This window comes from Rhizophagus irregularis, chromosome 15 (genome assembly GCF_026210795.1).
Source record: "Rhizophagus irregularis chromosome 15, complete sequence".
Taxonomy (NCBI): domain Eukaryota; kingdom Fungi; phylum Glomeromycota; class Glomeromycetes; order Glomerales; family Glomeraceae; genus Rhizophagus; species Rhizophagus irregularis.
In genome coordinates, this window is record NC_089443.1 from 4,282,809 (window position 1) to 4,305,069 (window position 22,261).

General features: G+C 24.6%; 6 protein-coding genes across 6 annotated transcripts; all 6 read right to left on the reverse strand.

Annotated features, from left to right (window-relative positions):
- Positions 1–5,850: 5,850 nt before the first annotated feature.
- On the reverse strand, positions 5,851–7,803 carry OCT59_007674 (uncharacterized protein; the record flags this gene model as incomplete). The annotated part of the gene is made up of 2 exons (XM_025329592.2): positions 5,851–7,305; positions 7,537–7,803. The coding sequence occupies 2 exons, from the start codon at positions 7,801–7,803 to the stop codon at positions 5,851–5,853; spliced, it is 1,722 nt and encodes a 573-aa protein (XP_025184006.2).
- Positions 7,804–9,796: 1,993 nt separating this feature from the next.
- OCT59_007675 (uncharacterized protein) lies at positions 9,797–12,124 on the reverse strand (the record flags this gene model as incomplete). Its single annotated transcript, XM_025314955.2, has 7 exons — positions 9,797–10,368; positions 10,440–10,501; positions 10,572–10,791; positions 10,868–11,205; positions 11,402–11,534; positions 11,611–11,871; positions 11,957–12,124. The coding sequence occupies 7 exons, from the start codon at positions 12,122–12,124 to the stop codon at positions 10,042–10,044; spliced, it is 1,509 nt and encodes a 502-aa protein (XP_025184007.1). The 3' UTR covers positions 9,797–10,041.
- Positions 12,125–13,626: 1,502 nt separating this feature from the next.
- OCT59_007676 (uncharacterized protein) lies at positions 13,627–15,078 on the reverse strand (the record flags this gene model as incomplete). The annotated part of the gene is made up of 1 exon (XM_066150326.1): positions 13,627–15,078. One exon carries the CDS (start codon positions 15,076–15,078, stop codon positions 13,627–13,629), a length of 1,452 nt encoding a protein of 483 aa, XP_065998848.1.
- Positions 15,079–15,722: 644 nt separating this feature from the next.
- On the reverse strand, positions 15,723–16,628 carry OCT59_007677 (uncharacterized protein; the record flags this gene model as incomplete). The annotated part of the gene is made up of 2 exons (XM_025324865.1): positions 15,723–15,961; positions 16,049–16,628. The coding sequence occupies 2 exons, from the start codon at positions 16,626–16,628 to the stop codon at positions 15,723–15,725; spliced, it is 819 nt and encodes a 272-aa protein (XP_025184008.1).
- Positions 16,629–19,078: 2,450 nt separating this feature from the next.
- On the reverse strand, positions 19,079–19,348 carry OCT59_007678 (uncharacterized protein; the record flags this gene model as incomplete). Its single annotated transcript, XM_025324866.2, has 1 exon — positions 19,079–19,348. The coding sequence occupies one exon, from the start codon at positions 19,346–19,348 to the stop codon at positions 19,079–19,081; it is 270 nt and encodes an 89-aa protein (XP_025184009.2).
- Positions 19,349–20,777: 1,429 nt separating this feature from the next.
- Positions 20,778–21,401, reverse strand: OCT59_007679 (uncharacterized protein; the record flags this gene model as incomplete). The annotated part of the gene is made up of 5 exons (XM_066150340.1): positions 20,778–20,901; positions 20,986–21,059; positions 21,131–21,139; positions 21,257–21,306; positions 21,383–21,401. 5 exons carry the CDS (start codon positions 21,399–21,401, stop codon positions 20,778–20,780), a joined length of 276 nt encoding a protein of 91 aa, XP_065998849.1.
- Positions 21,402–22,261: the final 860 nt, after the last annotated feature.

The following is a 22,261-nucleotide window of genomic DNA, read 5'->3' on the forward strand; positions in this document are numbered from 1 at the left end:
TGAAACTTTAAAATCAAAAGAAAATACTTTTACTTTTGTTACATTATGACAAGTTAAAATCTTTCTGAAACTTCACAACTAGATTTATTTAAGAGAATATAGTATTTATATATTAATAACTTTTGTTATGATGTATTTCATGAACTTGAAAATAAATCTTATGCCAATTTATTTTGTAAGATACTACTGATAGATCCTGGAAAAAACAGTCAAATTTAAAACAAAATAAGAATAATTTAATATATAGGCAGATTATCAATGATGCACTTCTTGTTGCTTTAGCATATGAAAATCTAGAAAAATTTAGTTATAGATTTTTGTCTTCTATGATTCAGCTTCTGATGATTACAAAAGTTATATATTACCATTTGTGTAGGTAATATTATACCATTTATTGAAACTTTAAAGACATTTCTATTTTAGCTCAGAAATATTTAATGAATGTGTCAAAATAGTTAAATCAAATCCTAATAAATTAAAAAGATTTATTATCTTAGTAATTGGTTTTTGTTGTATTTTATGAAAACCTGTTGACGAAGTAATATCTAATTATACATAAATATAATTTAAAGCATTATTTTAGTTTGCAATTTAACTAGTAAATTTAAAGTAATTCAAATAATAAATTTATGTAAAATTACATCTTATTTCATTGCATTTTAAAAATATAGTTAGGCGATATAAAGTTAAAAAATTGGTTCTCATATCAAAATTTGCTTTAATTTAACCTGGCCGCATGGCTTTTTATTTTTTTTTTTGAATAAAATTTTTTTTTCATCCGATCATGTAATACAGAAGATTTCATATGTATATTTATATTAATATAATTAATTCAATAAAAAGTCATAGACAGATTTTATATATCAAGTTAATTACAAGTTTATTTCTCATGTTCAATTGTAGTTTTTTTTAAATTTTTTTTTTATTGTTCGTTAAATGTTAGGCATTTACATAGCAGATAGTATCAGATACAAATTTAATTTATCATGTGATATATTTTAGAGCAATTTAATTGGTTAACGAAAAAAAATAAAAATTTAAGATTCCCGCTCTTGTGGACTGGCTGGGATATGAGAACCAATTTTTTAACTTTATGTCGCCTTATTTTATTTTCTTTATTTCTTAAACTGGATGAGCTTACTATCAGTATATTGTTTGTATTAATAATACTTTCAGAATAAAGATATAGTAAATAAATAAGTATCTGGTATTATACAATAATAATATTTTAGTTGTATAATAATTGGATTAGTCATAAATTATTTTTTTTTGAAAATATTTTTAGAATGTACTCATAATTATATTTTGTTAAATAATAAAATAATATAAAGAGTAAGTTATTTATAAAAGAAAATGAAAAAGTGATGTTAATGACGTTTCTACAACAAAAAATTATATGCTTTTCTACCCTGTCATTTTGCTAATTCTAATAAGTCCAAAAGTTATTTATAGATATTAAATAAATAATGTAACCTTTAAAAGGAAGTATTGCTAAAAAATACTTTTCTCTAAAGTATATGTAATTAAAATATATAATATATAACTAAAATAATTTCCAACATTATGTTTTTATTTTGGAAACAGTAATTCAAAAATAGTAGAAATCATCATAACCATTTATTTCATTTATTAAATTTTCATATAGTATAAAATTCAATTTTGTAAAATAATTTGATTTTTACTTTATTTTCAATTCAATTATTTACTTAGTTGTTAATATTAATAACATTAGAAATTTTAAAACAATTTCAGTAGGCAAAATTAAAGATTTTGAATTTTAAATCTATAATTATTTTTTGTTGTTAAAGTTGACCAAAAAATTGTCATTTACTGGTTTGTTATATTTATGTCCATTTGGAAATATTTGGAATGGTGACAGTTATGACTTCTGTATAAAGTAAGATTTAGACTTTGGATGATAATAAATTACTACAAGTACACTAAGGATCAATTATAAGGAAATTTATAAATATCAAACTATTATATTTAATTAGCTATCAGACTATCAATCTAAACAATCTACAGTTAAAACCCTTTAATTACTTCTAATATATTTGATTGCTGTCACCAGAAGGTATTTCTTTTAGTGTATAATATATTACTAACTTCAATTATACAATAAGATTAAAATTTTAGTTAATATACTGATTTCCTTAATTAAAATTGTATCTTTAAATTTATTCCTTTTGCTCCTTTTTAGTATTGAAGAGACTATAATAAATTGCACTTTCAGGAATGTTATTCTTCAAAGAATGAAAGTATAAAAACCATTAAATAAAGAATTCGATTTATTTAAATTAGCAAGTATAACTAATATAATAAAAAATTTAAAGATAAATGGCAACTGACCACTATTATTAATAAGAAATTTCAACAATATTAATAAAAGCAGAATAGCTAGTTTTCTTTTCCATTTTATCTCAATTAAGTTTTAAAAATATTTCATAATCACTTATGGTCTTACAAATGCATTTGGCTTTTGCAAAAAGTTTTAATATTATCTAGATTCTTATTGGTATTACTATAAGTAATGGAATTGATATAGTAACAGTAGTAAAAGTATTTACTTTTGATTGTTTTAGAAAGTTTAATTAGCTTTTGAAAGAAATGTAGCAGTAGTAATTTTCTGACTTTTTTCTTATTCCCTAATTACTTCTTGTCAAAATATTTGCAAATCTTTTTTTGTTGTAAATGTTCCATATTTACCTATTATAAAGAAAGCAGATTGTTAATGGTATGCTAAATTTTTTATTTAGTAATAAAGAAGATATATAGCCAGCTTCTCCCCCAGAACTAGCAGACTTTACTAACAACAAAAGTTAGGGTATCTGGAATGAGAGCCTGGAGTGGTTACCAGGTGTAATTCTCACAAAGTGATCATGGTGAATATATGGAATCATCCACCCTTTGCAAAATAAAAATAAAACATACCTTTTCTTTAATTTAGCAATGTATTTGTTATCCAATAATTCTTTTGCATTATCCAAAAAGCAATCATTCTAAGTAATATTAAAGTTTTGCCATTTTTCTGATATTTAGTTAATTGAGTAAATGAAGCAATAATAGTATTTTGATTAGGTTTCAAAAATCCATGGTAAGACAAAATTCTTGATTCATTTAAAATAAGAAACAAGTGCTTTAAATCCTACAAATTCTACAATCTACTATAATATATTCTACAATCTATAATCTATAAAACTTTAATACAATTGAGAATTATGTTGAAAATCTACAGTTTAAGTTTATTATTTTTGTAATAATAGGTCAAACTATAAAAGCTGATTTATAATTATTTTGTTATTATAAATGTTTCAGAAAACAATTTAAAAAATTTATGATTATGAAACATTCTAAATATTTTATTAATATATATGACTTGAACTGATATATTTGATGCAAAATTAATTGTCATTTGACTTATTATTACAAAAAATGACAAACTAACAGTTAAAGTTTATAGTTTATTATTTTTGTAATAATGGTCAAAATGACAAAAGCTAATAATTTATTTTGTAATATTTATTGTGTATCATTCATTTTTTTTAGTCATAAAAAAGCTTAATATTGACAAAGACTAATAAAAATCATAATTTTTCCATAATATGCCTCACATTAAATATGATTAATAATAATAAATGATAAACTCTGGAGATATATATTGCATCATATATGCAATTTTAATGACTAATAAGTCATATGATTCATAATATTTCTAATGCAATAATAATGAATGTATACATAATACATAACATTTTTTTGTATATTTAAGATATCTAACTTTTCTGCTTTTTATAAATCTTTGCTACAATCTATAATCTTTTTTTGAAATTAACAAACTAATTATAAGTACAAATCTTTTTTTGAAATTAACAAACTAATTATAAGTACAAAACTAATTATAAGAATTATATTGGATTAGAAGAACTTGTTTCTTATTTAAATGAATCAAGAAATTTGTCTTACCACAGATTTTTAAAACATAACTAAAATACTATTATCTCAATTAACTAATTTTTTATTAATATCAGAAAATAGCAAAACTTTAATATTATCACTTTTTGCATAACGCAAAAGAATTATTGGATTCTAATACTTTTTCTGGATTAAAAAAAAAGGTATGTTTTATTTTTATTTTGCAAAGGTGGGTAACTTCCTAATATCCATAGTGGCCACTTTTTGAGAATTACTGGTCTCGTTCGCCTGGTAACCACTCCAGGCTCTCATTCCAGGCGCCCTACTTTGTTGTTAGTAAAGTCTGCTAGTTCTGGAGGAGGAGCTGGCTATGTACCTTCTTTACTACTAAATAAAAATTTTGGCATCCCATTAACAATCTGCTTTCTTATAATAGGCAAATATAGAGCATGTACAACATAAAAAAGATTTGCAAATATTTTGGCAAGAAGTTATTAAGGAATACGAAAAAAGTCAGAAAATTACTACTGTTACATCTCTTTCAAAAGTTAATTAAACTTTCTAAAACAATCAAAAGTAAATACTTTTACTACTGTTATATCAATTCCATCACTTGTAGTACTACCAATAAGGACCTAGACAATATTAAAACTTTTTACAAAAGTCAAATGCATTTGTAAGATCATATTTCTAACATTTATTATAACAAAATAATTATAAATCAGCTTTTATCAGTTTGACCATTATTACAAAATAATAAACTTAAACTGTAGATTTTTTATAAATTCTACAATCTATAATCTATAATATTTTATATATATAATACTTTATATTTTTTTAAACTTATATTTTTTTGAAATTAACAAACTAATTATAAGTACAACTGAAAATTATATTGGATTTAAAGAACTTGTTTCTTATTTAAATGAATCAAGAAATTTGTCTTACCACAGATTTTTGAAACATAACCAAGATACTATTATTGTTTTATTCTGCTTTTATTATTATTGTTGAAATTTCTTATTAAGAATAGCAGTCAGTTGCCATTTTATTTTTAAATCATTATTATATTAGTTATACTTGCAAACTTAAATAAATCAAATTATTTATTTAATGATTTTATTTACTTTCAGAAATGTTATTCTTCAAGGAATGAAAGTGCAATTTATTATAAGTCTCCTCAATACTAAAAAGGAGTAAAAGGAAATAAATTTTAAGATACGATTTTTAATTAAGGAAATTGGTATATTAACTGAAATTTTAACCTTATTGTATATTATTTGGAGTTAGTATATTATACACCAAAAGAAATACCTTCTGGTGATACCCTACTGATAATGGATCAGCAATTAAATATAGTAGAAGTAGATTAAATTAAATAGTCTGATAGCTAATTAAATATAAAAGTTTGATATTTATAAATTTCCTTATAATTGATTCTTAGTGTACTTGTAATACTTTATTGTTATCTAAATTTTACTTTACATAGTATTCATAACAAATAACAAATGGTATACAATATATATAGGTAAATAATTTTAAATATATATTATATATATTATTTCCAAATAAATATACTTATTGATCAACTTTAACAACAAAAAGTATTATAGATTTAAAAGTACAAAATCTTTAATTTAACCTACTGAAAATTGTTTTGAAATTTCTAATATTACTAATATTAACAACTAAGTAAATAATTGGATTGAAAATAAAGTAGTATATAATACCAGATACTTATTGTCTGCTATATCTTTATTTGGAAAGTATTAAACCTCACAATTTTTTAACAAACAATATACTAATAGTAAACTCATCCAATTTAAGAAGAATAATAAAATAACTATATTTTTTAAAATGTAATGAAATAAGATGTAATTTTACAATTTACATAAATTTATTATTTGGATCACTTAGATTGCTAAACTAAAATAATACTTAAATTACATTATATGTATAATTAGATATTACTTCATCAACAGGTTTCCATAAAATACGACGAAAACCAATTACTAAAATAACAAATCCTTTTAATTTATTAGGATTTGATTTAACTATTTTGACACGTTTATCAAATATTCCTGAACTAGAATAATCAACAACTCTTCCCTTTGAAATTGTATTCATATATGACTCCAGTTGACTTATACCACTGTTTAATACTTCACCTATAGTTGTCTGATTTGTTCTTTTATGTTCTTTGGACCAATATGTATATGGTCTTTTTAGTAAATCTTCTTCATTTTCCTTTTCAAGGATTTTATCTAAGTTTTCTAATTCATTTGCACCATATTTAGCTTTTTGATTTTTTATTAAACCAACCAATGAAATATATTTTAATTCTAAGCTAATATAGTAAATATCACCTATTCCTTTCAAAACAAAAATATCTGAATAACCAAAGCGACCTGATCCCTTTAACTTTTTGCCATCCATTACTAATGAAAGCTCTGGAATACGATATTTTAATGGTAGAAGACTTTCAATAATTGCCTGAAGCATAGATTCATTTGCTGAAGATAAAGACATTTTTGATCTAGTTAATAGAAATGTCTTTAAAATTTCAATAAATGGTATAATATTACCTACAACAAGACTTTCATATGCTGAAGCAATAAGAAGTGCATCATTAATAACCTGTCTATATATTAAATTATTTTTATTTTGTTCTAAAATTTGACATTGTTTCTTCCAGGATTTATCAGTATCATCAGTATCATCAGTATCAGTATCTCTTACTCTTTTCAGTTCTCTTGTTTGTCTATCATGAAGAATAATTTTTTCATTCCATTTTTCATTAAAAATAGATTCTAATATTCTACCTGAACAATATTCTTTACTTTTAATATCATTATATGTATAACAATTGCAAAATATTAAACGAATATCTTTTTCAAATTCTTTTAAACTTGTATATTGATTATTTTCTAATTTTGAATTTATAGTAAATAGATCCATTGGATATTCTATAACTTTATTTTTAACATTTTCTTTAGCATATTTATAAAATAAATTAGCATAAGATTCATTTTCAAGTTCATGAAATATATCATAACAGAAGTTATTGATAAATGTTATATTATTTTTAGATAAATCTAATTGTGGAGTTTCAGAAAGATTTTTAACAGAACTTTTACCTGTTTTTTTTGAAAGTAAAGATATGTCTGGTTGTAAAGTTTTAGAAAGTGATTTAACAGTGTTAAAATTATTTTCTTTTGATTGTAAAGTTTCAGAAAATTTATTTGGCTTTTTTGAAAGAGGTGTAATAGTAGTAAAAGTATTTTCTTTTTCATATTCCTTAATAATTTTATGACTTTTTTTGTCATATTCTTTAATAATTTCTTGCCAAAATATTTTCAAATCTTTTTTACGTTGTGAGTACTCTGTATTTACCTATTATAAGAAAGCAATTGTTAATGTATGCTAAATTTTTATTTAGTAGTAAAGAAGGTACATAGCCAGATCCTCCTCCAGAACTAGCAGACTTTACTAACAACAAAGTTAGGGCGCCTGGAATGAGAGCCCGGAGTGGTTACCGGGCGAACGAGACCAGTAATTCTCACACAGTGATCACGGTGAATATATGGAGTTACCCACCCTTTGCAAAATAAAAACAAAACATACCTTTTTCTTTAATTCAGCAAAAGTATGTGAATCCAATAATTCTTTTGCATTATCCAAAAAGCGATTATTCCAAGTAATATTAAAGTTTTTCCATTTTTCTGATGTTAATGAAACATTAGTTGTTAATGAAGAATTAGTTAATTGAGTCAATGAAGCAATAATAGTATTTCGGTTATGTTTCAAAAATCCATGGTAAGAAAAATTTCTTGATTCATTTAAATAAGAAATAAGTTCTTCAAATCCAATATAATTCCCAGTTGTACTCATGATTAGTTTGTTAATATATTGTAGAATTTATTAATTGTAGAATTGAATTTATGAAAAGCAAAAATTGGAAGAAAAATTAGACATCTTAAATATGCAAAAAAATGATATGACTTGAACTTGATAAATTATTTGTCAATTTGACTTATTCTTACAAAAAATGACAAACTAAAAAAATCAGCTTATTATTTTTTGTAATAATAAATTAAAATGATAAAAGCTGATTCATTTTGTAATATTTATATTGTTATGTTTCATTGTAATACTATTTTTTTTTTAGTCATACAGTATCATTAGTTAATTATCCAAATATGGCTTACATTAAATATGATTAATAATAAATGAATCATATGACTCATAAATCATTAAATTTACATATAAATGATGCATATGTTCTCATTAATCTTACTCATTATTACGACTTAGGTATATAATAGATGTAGTAACTTCTACAAATAAATTACAATAAAGTCGTAATATTTGTAATTTAAATTTAGTATCATATTAAATCATATAGCATAATATCAAATAAATTGTTAGTAATTTTATGAAATATTATCGAAATTAATTTGATAGAAATTCGAGATGCGATCTTTGAGAGTCATGTGATAAACGAATCACGAAATGAGATAATTTTGGTAATATTGACCAATTACTGATGCATATCAACTGATATATATCTAAAAAAGCCGTATTGATAGAATATTAATAGTTACAAAGTATAACAAAATTATTACGTCAAATAATGTAAAATCTTGTCAGGATTGTGAGCGTCGGAAAGAAAGAAGTTTTATATGATTAATAATTAAATAAAAGATTAAAAAAAGTCAATTATGTTTCATAAATTTAATTATTCAATTATATTAATAAGAAAGTTTTTTAAAAATGAATATTTTGAGACCGAATTATTGTTTTTTAATTACGGCTAATAATAAAAATATTTTCTTAGTTAAAGAATTAATGATACTCCCTTTGTTTTTGATATTGTATCACTTAAATTACTGTCTTCTGAAATAGAATTATATACAAATAAACCTTTACTATGATATGAACATATCACTGTTTAAATGATTAAAACAATGTTGGCACGAAATTAAAAAAATAATTGCAATAGAACTAATATATTTTAATTATTTTTATATTCTTTATTATCACTAAACAATATTTAAAGGAAGTAATCTGTGGCGTATGATTTTGTCCGACTTATAAAAATGATTATAATTTTGAATTGTACGTCATATACATTATTTAATATTAGTTCAAATTATTTCTTATAAATTGTCTCTAATGGCTTTAATGTGTGTGTGTTAGATGCTCACTTGGGCACCCCCAACGTGCTAATACTTTGTAGATGTTAAAATTTCTTCACTGTTTCTAATTTTCGAGTAGTGCTTTAATATGACACCTAGTACATAATTCATTTAAATTACTTTATTAATTTCTAGGAAATTATTAATAATTCATATCTTGGATAATGTAATTGCATCTTATACGATTTGAATCTTCCGAAGCATGTATGATAATGTAAATTTACGAATGACGAATAATAACTATAAAGAACTAAATTATTAATAATTAATGTATTAACATTATAAAGTTAATGGAGTTATGTCAGTTAGATTCATGATATTAAAATATATTTATTAAAAAAATCAATTTGTGATATTTCTTTGGTCAATAAATATTATTTGCTTATTATTTGCAATGGAATTATTTTAATAAATATCTCAATCTGATAATAAAATCATAATTTGATAGAATTTTGCAGAATACAAATATTGGAATTTTAAATTGGTATAAATAATAATGTTATTCCATTCTTAAATAAAATATCTTTTGGATTCGTTTAGAAGACAAGAAATTAAAAGTATTATAATAATAATTTAATAATTTTGAATTTTCAATAATACTTATTAAAATATTTTTCTAAAATCCTTGCAGAACTTCATATCAAAGTCGATAACTAATAGGCATAGCCTAAATATTCAAAATATTATTAAGACGACCAGCAAGCAGTTAAGCCATTTTTTGTTTTATTTAATACAATAATTTAATAGTCTTGTTTTCTTATTTCACTAAAGTAACTAGGACCATTATATAAAGATAAACAATTTATGCATACTATGTCAAATCTAAAACTAATTTAAAATTAACAATATAATGAATAAAATAAACGTTAATATAATTTTTGAAGTATGATAAAAAAAGTGATATAAAAATATAAATAAAAATTAAGTCCTGTTAAACCCCAACTTTAGTAACATTTAATCCAAGATATGGACTAGGCTTATTATTAGTAAGACTTCTTGCATCAAAGTTAAATCCTTCAATTGGTTGAAAAACAAAATTCCTAATTAACATACCTAACAATATCTTGAATTCAGTTAAAGCTAATTTATTGCCTATACAAGATCTTGTACCAGTATGGAAAGGTAAATAATTTAGATTGGTCACATTTTTAGTTATTGAAGGATTTAACCACCTTTTTGGATCAAAATCATTAGCTGTTGGGCCCCAGATTTCAGGTGATTTATGAAGTGCCGAAACGTTCAACATTATTCTGGTATTCTATTTATAAATAACAATAAATAATAAATTGAAATAACAAATAATATATATATATAAAATTACAAATATACCTTCGGAATTAAATATTCTCCGAAAACTTTATCTTCAACATTAGTTCGACTAATAATCGGTACTAAAATAAAAATTATTGAGTTAATAAGTTAATTTTATAAATATACTAAGTTGTATAAAAAAAATTATACCAGGAGAATGTAATCTTAAGGTTTCTTTAATTATGCAATTCAAATATTCCAAAGAATTAATTTCATCAAATGTAGGGTTGAATTTTGATTTATCAGGAAAAGCTTTAACCAATTCTTCACGCAATAAGTCTTGCTCATGTGGATATTTTGTAAGTAAATACAATGCCCAACAAGTTGAAGCACTCGTGGTTTCATGTCCTGCTATTAGAAATGTCATAATCTGTAATAATAACGAAAACAATGTATATTTTAGAAAAAATGAAATAATACAAATAATTTAGCAGTATTTTAATTACCTGATATTGTAATACTTCATCAGTCATTTTCTCTTCAGCAGGTAATGTTTTATTAATATTGATTAACAAAGATAATAGATCCTTGCTTTTCAATTCTCCTTTTTTCGCTTCGTTATATTTTTCTTCCATCAATTTCTTTGACACCCGGTGAATAACCGAACACGCATTGTTAAATTTTCTATTTTCATCTATTGGAATTTTTCTAACAAGCGGGATATAACTCGATAATATACTGACGAAAATACGTAAGACAGGATTCGTTTTATTATTAAAAAGAGAAGCATAAGCATCCGCCAAATCGTTTGAAGATGTTAATGAATTAAATTCGTAATTAAATCCTAAATAAACAATAAATAAACAAATGAAATTATTAAACGCTTATAAATATGGGCACTTTTAATATGTTATGGTTACGACACGGCTGAAAAATTATATACGTAATTGCTTAATGCCATAACCATAAAAAAATCATATGTAAAAACTCCGACGTCGTCATAATTGTAACCACTTCAACAAAATTCATATTTTTCTTACCGACTGAGCCAATAACATCTAAGGTAGTTTTTGAGATATAAGGTGTAAGATTAATGTTAGAATCTTCTTTTATTTTATCTTCTATTAACTCTTTTAAGGTGGAAACCACTCGAATGAATGTTGGAACCATTTCCTGAATTGAAAAAAAATACGATTTATTAAATTAGTTTGATTATTAATTTCATTTTCTACCAATGAAATATAATTACTTTGATGTTATTGTGAGTGAAAGCTGGATTCATCATTTTTCTTTGTCTTTTATGTTCTTCACCTTCCGCAAGTACAAGACCTCTACCAACAATTTTAGCAAAATCAGCCGACATATCATGAGGTTTAACAAAGTCGTAAACATGATTTAATGTGATATCTTGGATTATTTTTGTATCTGAGACGAAAACATCTGGGCGATTAAATATTCCATAGAATTTTACAATATTCCCATATTGTTGCATCCACTTGACATGTGGTTCCTATAAAAGATATGCATGATGCATATAAATAAAAGATAGTATATGAGGAGTAGATAAAATACTAATTAAAATATAAATAATATACCTCTTCCTTAAAAAATGATTTAAAATTTCCAAGAAATATATTTTCAGATGGTGGACCAGGAATTTTTCTCAAAGGGGAAATATAAAATGGCCAAATAATTAATTTATAAGTAACCCATCCTATAAGTCCTAACACAAAAAAGCCAACTAGAGAAGATAAATTAATCATTTTTTTCGTTTTTTTTTTTTTTTTTTTTTGAGAAATTTGGTTATAAATTTATAAATGAAAATCACGGTTTTCGGCGACTTAATTACCGTTGTTTACCCGTTGTTTACCCGTTGTTTAGTCCTTAAAGAAAAATTTAAAAATGTTTCGATGTTTAATTGGGCAAAAAGGACAAATAATCGTCATTTACTGTATTTACGGTAATTCAAAGTTTAATTTGTTTATCTCCCTCATATTTCACAAATCTTAAATGTTGATCCGTGTTTTCATTTCCGTAAAATGTAGTGTAAATTACAATTGCCGATCATACCGCAGTACCGGTCATACGACTTACATTACGCGTGTCACACTTTCCTTATTAACTCAGATGTTTGGTAACCGTAAATTGTATCTGGTTAGTGTCCGGATTAAAAAAATCCGTTACCGTTAAAAATCATATGCGGATAACCCACCAAAAATTTTTTTTTGTAAGCTCTGGCTCAATCAGTCATTTTTGACGGATGCTTAACATTGGCTTGTACCCTGAAAAGCAAGTGATCTGCATTTTTTACAGTGTTCGTTTCGAAAACTTTTATTTAAAAAAAAAAATTTATTTTGTAGGACTCCGGCTATGGTTTGGATACTGGATTCTCATGTAAGTTTCGAAAAATTTTATTATAGTTTTTTTATAGATACGGGTTAGTAATAAAGGTAAATTCTAATTTTAGTGATAGCATCATACCGTTTCTGCTGGAATTACGATTAATTTTATTAGATAACGTTGAGTCAAAAAAATCTTTAACCTGATACCAGATATCTGCTAACATAGCCGGTTAGGACAAACTCATTATTCGGCAAATAATTTGAAATGGCAATTTAATATTTTGTATTAAGTCGTTAGATTTTTTTTTGTTTTAAAACGGGCATGTATTTCATAATAGATCAATATAAAATTATTATTAGAAATAAATTAATGCAATAAAGATACATCTTTTACATTTAATGAAAAATTCAAAATTGCAAAATCAATAAACTTTATGAATTTAACAAGGCGTTTTAAGGCTATCAAACAAGTATGTTCCTTGGTTTATTTTTTATATTATTAAAAAAAGAAAAGTTTTAAGATAAAATATACTATTTTAAAGAACACATTAATAATGACCAAATGACAAAGGATTCGATCATTTGGAATTTTGCATTTTGGTCAATATGAAAAATGGTCAGATGATCAACCCATTTCTCTGAATATATTCTAAGTAGTCAAATATATAAAAATATAAAATGTGTAATTATTTTGACATACCATTTTTTTCTTGTATTTTCTGATTTCCATTTAGTAAATAATAATTATTACATATCAACAATTAATCGAAATATTTTTTAAAAGTTTATAATCGATTACAAACTTGTTTATGCAAAATAAAAATAATAATATTATAAAATATTATAAATCGAATTTAATTAGCAAAATAGTTTGAACTAATAGCATATACTGTCAAATCTTTTAAATCATTTGTCTAATTAATCTATCGACATAATATTTGTTGAACTTTATTATAATAATTATGACTAAATTCAGCATCCTCGAAATTTGTAACTTTAAATTTTTTAATAACACCCAATTTAATATATTTATCAATTAATTTCGTGTTTTCAACATTTTTATCTAAACTTTTGTAATCAAGATTAACAATGATTAATGATAGCGATTTTCGGGATACACAATTTTTCCAATATATTAAAAAGGATTCAAACTCTTCTGGAAGTAAACTTGATCGTACATCAGACTCATAAGATAATATAATTTCACATAAATTATCATGTGAAAATTTCATAACCATTTTCAATGCTTCCTTTTCACTTAAATGTCTACTTCCACACCAAAGTTTAATACTTTCTAGACACTGACAATTATTAAAAACCAATTTTAATGTATCTAATTCATTATATTTAAATCCAGTAGAAAGTTTTCTAATTTTTGTACAAAAATTAGCTATGGATAAATTTATTGAATTATCATTATAACCTTTACTATCACTAATATAAATTTCTTTTAAATGTTTTCCATTAATTTCTAAAAATTTTATTAAAAACTTATATGGATATGGAATTTTTAAAATTTGCAATTGTGGAAAATTAAAATTTTCTAATTTTTCATAATCTTTTAAATCATTAAAATTATTTACTGAGAATTCGAGTTCTTGTAAATTTTTGAAATTGGTAATAAATAATAATGGAGTATCTTTATTAAAACGTAATTTGATTAAAGTACTATCAGAAAGATTTTCTGTTAAAGAAGGAATTATATATGACAGATTGTCACCATTATAAAATTTTGTTATACTTAAATATTTCAAATTTTGTTGAACAGAAATTAAATCTGTTAATCCATTCATTGTAGTTTCTTTAAATATTATATTTAATGATGATATATTATGACAAATTTTTGATAATTGATAAAAAAAATCAGGAAAAACATTTGAACAATGTAATTCTGAAAGATTCCTCAAACAATCTTTCGCTCCAGAATATGAAGTTAAAGTTATATTCGAAAAATCAAAAAAATATAATTCTTTTAAAGAAGTAATTTGTTCCATAAACATTTTAAATAATTCCTCTGATAATATACACACATTATTGCATGAAGTTAAAAGTTTAGGTCTTAAAAGAAATGTATAATGAACATATTCAATTGATAAAACTTTACAAAACGCTGTATAATTAAACATTGGAGGCTTTGAAATTGGAGTTAAAATAATAATTTTATTCTTATACAAAATTTCTTTTGACTTGCTTGGAAGACAAGCAATTAAAGTATCAAAGGTCGAATCACTATAATTCCAACTATTTCTCCATAAAATTCTCACGGAAACTTTACACCAAAGACGATTAACTAATAAGCATGAATGTAAACTAGTTATATCATCTCCTAAATATTCGAAAATTTCGTTAAGGCAATCATCAAAAAGTTGAGACATGTTTATTTGATTTTAAGTTTGCAGGCTGAAACTTGAAGTTTATATAGTGATTCAATGAGACTATCACTACTATTTGCGGTTAGTTTAGCAATTACATACGTGCTTAACTTCCTCCACGTTAATCATAAATTAATTGGTCATACATTGAAGTAATAATTAGTATCAAATAGTTATGATCTTATATTACTTGTATAGCAATTTCAAGCTGCAATTATTATGTCATATGTAAGATAGATTTGTGTCATAATGTTTTTAGCTGAGATATAATGATTAGATTTATGATGTATATTACATGGTGATGGGTAATTTAAAACTGATTTAGAACATTTAAATATGAAAAAATTATATTAGAATGAAGTTTTATAATAATGATCAGTTTTGTGTGCCCTTTTAAATCCTAAAATTATATGTAAATAACATGTCGGTTAAAGAACTTAAAAAATTTCGATGAAATAAGAATTATTTAATCATGATAATAAATCTTAAAAGTTTCAAAAATCAGAATCAAGTTATCTTATAATATCTTAACTAAAATTACATCAATATTACTATTTGTGAAGCATAAGCATAAGAAGCTTTATTGCCATTATACATAGTTTAATGCACAATGATATTTTCTATGATTGATCCTAACTTAAAACATTTTATACTATTTTTCTTTTTGCGATTTTTTTGTTCCCTTCATTTTTTTGATACCTCTTTTTACTTGTTATATTACTACTATAATCAATCTTTACTGTTTGTGATGTTTGTGATGGAATACTATAATATCTTGTAACAAAACCTTGTTTTTCACAATTTTGGGTGGGTCTATCATTAGCAATGCCTTTAGATACATCTTCCTTATTAATGAAATTTACATCTTCTTCAACTTTGGTGCCTTCTGGTAGCAAAATTATAACATAAATGATAAGAATTAATGTAGTAATGAGAACAGCATAAGCTATGAAATAATTTCATAAAAACTTACCAGTAGCAGCAGGTGGTTCAATGATAATATGAATACATTCCTTTTCAAGTGAATAATTAAAGATCTTTCCAACTTCTTCTGTTGCATTTTCTATTTTCTCACCAAGTAACACTTCTTCAACAGCAGAATTATATGGTATAAAAGTTTCTAGTCTCTCAAACTTTGATTTATCATTAGCAGAGACATTTACTTTCCATAATGTAAGGTTCTTAGCATCAATACCAGCAAAATCATCAGGAATTTCATCCTTGATAACCTTTTTGAGATCGCTGACATCTTTATCCTTATTAATAATAACTTTAAAGGCTTTATCAGGCTTCTCACCTTTGATTAAACAGAAAAGCATAATTAATGATGTTGAAGTAGCATTATTCATATGTAAAGAGTCATTAGTAAATTGATAACAAAAGTTGCCAGTAAAGTGAATATCATGCTTATCAGAGATATTAATAAAGTGAATATAATGAAGTATTTGAATATGTTTGCATTTTTGTTCATAGATACTGCCAGCTATGACTGATGAATCTGTTTCTACTTTTGAAGAACACTGGGCTAATTTGGATTTCTTTTTTTTTGTCATAATGTCTAAAGGATTGTTCATAAAAAATGATTATCAATATGTGATTTATAATAATCTCATATATATATATACATATATATAGTCTGATAGTCATATGATAGGAAAATGTATGATATGATATTATGTTAAAATTAGTTAATGATTGTAAAAAAAATAATGAAAAAAGTTTTTACATAGTTAGAATAAAATTATTTATATTAGCTTTGTCAGTATTATTGTATGCATTTTTATCTTTTTTATTGTCTTTCATCAATATTTAGCAAAGTAAAAATTGGTTGTAAAAAGCTGTATTATCAAATTAAAGAAATTCCAAAAAAAGCATAATTTAATGTCCCCAAGAACTGTGACACTTTGAATTCATAAGTAATGTCATACTCAAATAAAAAAGAATAAATAACTTTGCCTCTATATATATATAATTTATAATTAAGATTATTGCAATTATATTTTTGTTAGATTATATATCAAAGGTAAAAATTATAATAATATAAACATAATCCTAGCATTTACAAGAAAACATCATGTTTTGAAAAAAATATTAAATATTTATTTTAAGTTCTAGATCAATACATGTGAGTTAGGGCTTGCAATGATTCTTCTCTTTTATCATTCTTCCAATATTTTTTATTAATTTAGCCAGTACTCTATATTAATAAAAATTCATTTAAAAAACAAAGTTTTGCTTTATACGTTTATATCTTTTGATCAAGATTTGTTAGTATATAATTTAGCGATTAAATCTTAAAGTTGTTATCTGCAACATGTGGAAGGTTCCATTTATTATATTTTCTTATGTTTTCAGAAACAATAATATTATATCCTTTACTTCGTGCAAAATCAATATACAATTCACACAGGTAACAGCACCTTTTGGATACTGCTATAAACTTCTTCCTATTCTTCTCTTTCTGATCTATTATACTGGCCAGTGTGCCATTTACTCCAATAATTGATCATTCTTTAAAGATTTATTCATGAAACACTCGTATTTATGATCATTATTAATAAATCTTTTAATAATATCATCATTCCATGAAAGTATGGGCTGATCAACTATAACAGGCTCCATTTTATACAATTCAATATTAGAAAATATAGTTTTAAATCTGTACAACGTGTATATGTTAAGCTATTCATTATAAACCCAAAATAAAATCCCATCTTTTAATACGTCTTAAAATTTTTGGGAGTAATAAAATGGTATTTGACTTTCTTATGATAATCATGAGTTATGCCATGCTTTGCAAATTCATCTTATTCCAATCTATTTCATCTATTTCATTAATATCAATTGAAGCAAAATTTATGAAATGAATAATATAATCCTTATCTTGATCAAAATTATATCTTTATTAAGTTTCACAAATCTAGATTTAACTTTAGCTAAATGGTATGTCTTTATTTCATCAACTAAAGCTTTTGCAATATCTTTGGCATCATAGGAGCTTTTGTTTCTCAAGTATTTCTCAATTTGTTAATATATTCAATATCATTATCATGCTAATAATGGTTATTAGGGGGGTAAAGTTTACAGCCATCAGCAAATTTTCCAATCTTATCGGGGCTACTTAAGGATGGTCATCGGTCCTACCAGTCCTACTCGGTCCTGGACCGGTCGGTCCCAGGACTTGTAGGACCGGACCACGGTCTTGCATTTTTTTGTGGCGCAGTAGGACCGGTCCTGAGGACCGACCAGTCCTCATACCGGTCTTCATATAATAAATGATTTTTATATTGAATAAACCTATTAATCTGACAAATATCTTCATAAAATAATATAAAGACCGGCCATTTCCAAACCAATAAATAATGACAATCACTCTTCCCACTTGTAGAGTTGCATGTCAAAACGCTGAAACTCCGAAACTCCAAAAAAAGCGTTTAAGCGGAATATCTCGTCATCCAGTGATCATAAAAGGATGAAACCACCACCATTCGAATCGTCTCAGCGAGACGCGTCGAATGGTGACTAAATCATATTTCTAGGATCGATAGATAGTCGGTAATTATTGAATTTATTATCAAATAGTTTTGCCGACGTAATTTTTTTTTATCGATTCTAAAATCATGATTTTGATACCATTCGACGCGCCGCAGCGAGACGATTCGAATGGTGGTAAAATTATCCTTTTATAATCACTGGATAGCGAGATATTGCGTTTTGAAGTATTTTTTCTCAAAGCTTTAAATTTTGCATGACGTTGTGATGATATCCAGGTGATTTGTAAAAAAAAATTTATATTAAAAATCATTCCAATTAGTGTTCATTTATAAAACAAGGCTATTCCTAATAAAGTTAGGGAAGAAAATCTTTTTTTATTTGCAAAAAAAGAAAAAAGACCGATCGGTCTTAAAAAGACTGCGGTCCTTAAAAAGACCGACGGTCTTATTATATGTGATACAGGACCGAAAGACCGCGGTCCTACACTAAGACGGACCGGTCCGTCTTTTTATGGTGTAGGACCGTAGGACCGCGGTCTTCTAGGACCGATGACCATCTTTAGGGCTACTTCTCTATCTCTCGCAAGTATTATTGTTATTTTCATTTTAATAATTTCATTACTTGCTCTATTGACAGTGAAATTGATACTCTTAGCAACACATACTTTGCCATACAATTCTTTCTCTTGCTCTTCTATTTTGTTTTTCTCCTTATTGTTATCCTTTTCATGTAATTTGATAATTGATATACAATGTTGTGTCAATGTGTCAAGATACATTTTGCTTTGCAATGTTTTTCCAATATGCATTTTACTGTACAATATCTTTTTATTGTCCATTATGGTTGAAATGATCTTCAGTTATTTTAGTTATTTTTGAATATTCCGTTCAATAAACTGGTTGAAACTTCTAAAAATAATATGATAAACCATGACAGAAATTATGTCACAATGGTTTGTTAAATTAATACATTAAAGCCAATTAATAACTGAAACATTAAAAAGAATATTTCAAATTTTTCTACATTCAAATTTCCTAAAATATAAAATAATGGAATATAAAATACAGTTATTGAAAAATACATTTTATTATTATTTATATTTTACACTGTTAAATATTTGATCAAAATAAATAACAAATTTAATTTTTTTTTTTCATTAATTAACAAAACGAATAAAATCTCTTCAATATTTCAGAACATCAGAAATAAAAAATTAAAATAAAAATATTTATATAAAGAATTACATAATATAACGTTCAAGTCATATAATTATCATAATTTAATGTTTGGAATTACATCAAATTAGTATCACGAAAATTATAAATAAAATTATAATAAATTTAATTATAGATAAATTCTCCCTACAAGTAAATAATAAAATAATAAGGATTCTGAGCAATACATAAAAAGCTAATAATACAGAATTTGCGCCGGGGACAGAGAAATTCATGTGATTGATCATTTTTCATAGTGCGTAGACATATATATAGATCGTTTCGCTCCGGACAATTAGTGAGATATGACAATAGGAAAGAATTTTATTTGATAGTTGGTTTAAAACGACTACATTATGTAATAAAATATGAAAATTGTCAATAATATAAACATACAATTCCTGCGAGCAGGATTGAATTTAAAATAACCAAGTATATACAGGACCGAAATATACTGTACATTAATCTTCACCTTCAAGACTAGTTAATTATTTACAAAGACATTTAATTGAAAATGAGTCAGATTGGATAGAACAACATTTTGAGTTTGTTCAACAAATTATTTCACAATCTCAGGTCTGAATTTGCGTAGAAAGGGACAAAATAATTATGTAGATCTTGATAATTCCGGTCAAATTTTTATTGCCCTGTTTAGATACTGCTCACATTATCTTAATTCCGGCCCTAAAGAAATGCGTATAACGGACTACTCACGGAGATAAAATCTGGAAAACACAATTAATTCAAATTTCTATTTATGATGAAAATAATAATAAATATACTTTATAATTGATTACAAACTGGTCCATCTTCATTATATGAACTATGAAAGATAATACTCTATAATTCCAGTGATCAAATTATAAAAAAAGTCATAATAAGCTAGCTATCTATTTATCAAACTATTAAAACTATTTACAGTCATGAGAAAATTACTATATTAACAAACTTCGTCATAAAAGTAGCTTCATCAACAGAATTATAATAATCATGTTATATTTTAAGTTTATGCAATAACTTCTGCTTTAATTCTGAAAATTCATCTGTATTCCATTCTCCCTCTTTAATCATTTCCTTAATTTCTTGTCGAGTCTTATCAAAATCAGCATAATAGTATCTTAAAAATAAATTTTATAAATAGATTAAAAAAAAAAACAAATTATTTTCATAAAAACAAAATTAAATTATCAAATTTACATACATCACTTTAGGAAACCATTCATTCCAACGTCTTTGATGTGGTAATAGGTAAAATAATTCAATTTCAGCTAGAATCTTTAAGAAAATTAACAAATTTTAGTATTTTACAGATAACTAAACCAAAATAATGATGGAAGGTAGAATACCTCTGCTTTCTGTATTAAAAATGAGACCCTATTATTATCTTTTTCAATTGCATTACTAAGTAATCCAATAAATAAATTCATAAGATATACAACAATCAACAATGAGAACAAAACAATCAGTATTACAAGTGATGGATTGTTTTTATATGTCCAATTGGATAGTGCGCTTGAATCACCTATTATAAATAATAATATAATATTAAAAATTTTCCAATATTTCAACATATTTTTAAAATCAATTCTTTTGTTTACCTGTTAAGAATAAATACATTGCAAAAATAGAAGTCCCAAAATCTTCAAACATGTTTGTATTTTCATCAGGTGGTTGAATCATAAATGGATTTGGATCAACAGTTCCATTTCCAAACACTTGGTGATAAGCAGTAGCTAGGTTCCAAGGGTCATTTGGATCATTATTATTTGTATATTCTCCAAAAGAAAAGTTAGGTTCTGGCGATAATAAAATATAAAATGTGTGCGCAAAACTAATTATAATAATAAACAAAACAAATAAAAAAGAAGCAACTTGTTTTCCAACACTAATAATTATTGCAAAGTATACACCAAAAGATTCAAATACTCTAAAAAATAATAAAAATTTTATATCCAAAAATAAACATGAAAAAGATATTAAATGAATATTTCTATTATTTGTTTGAAGCCAATAAATGGAAGTGTAAATTGGAAGTAGGAATGCAATTAAATCTGTAATATTAAATAATAATAATAATTATTATTATTAATTAATATTAATGATACAAAGTAATTAAAATATTTATATGTTTGTATGTTACATACCAAATATATTCCAAATATCACTGATCCATTTAATAGGATCATAGATAATCTGACGTATTTCAAAACTCAAATGAATAAATCCAAGTATGATTGAGGCAATTAAAAGTTGTTTTTGAATATCATCATTAATGTATTGTTGAGGAATCGTTGCAGCGGCAGTAAAACATCCAAGTAAAAACATAAACCCAATCCAGATTATTGAATAATAATATTTTCCATATTTATTCCATTTAAAATTAATTAGTGTCTCCCCACTCCATGTTTTGTAGATATCTCTACTTATTGTTTTAACAAATGGACTATAATGAGGCATAATTAATTCTAAAAACCAAT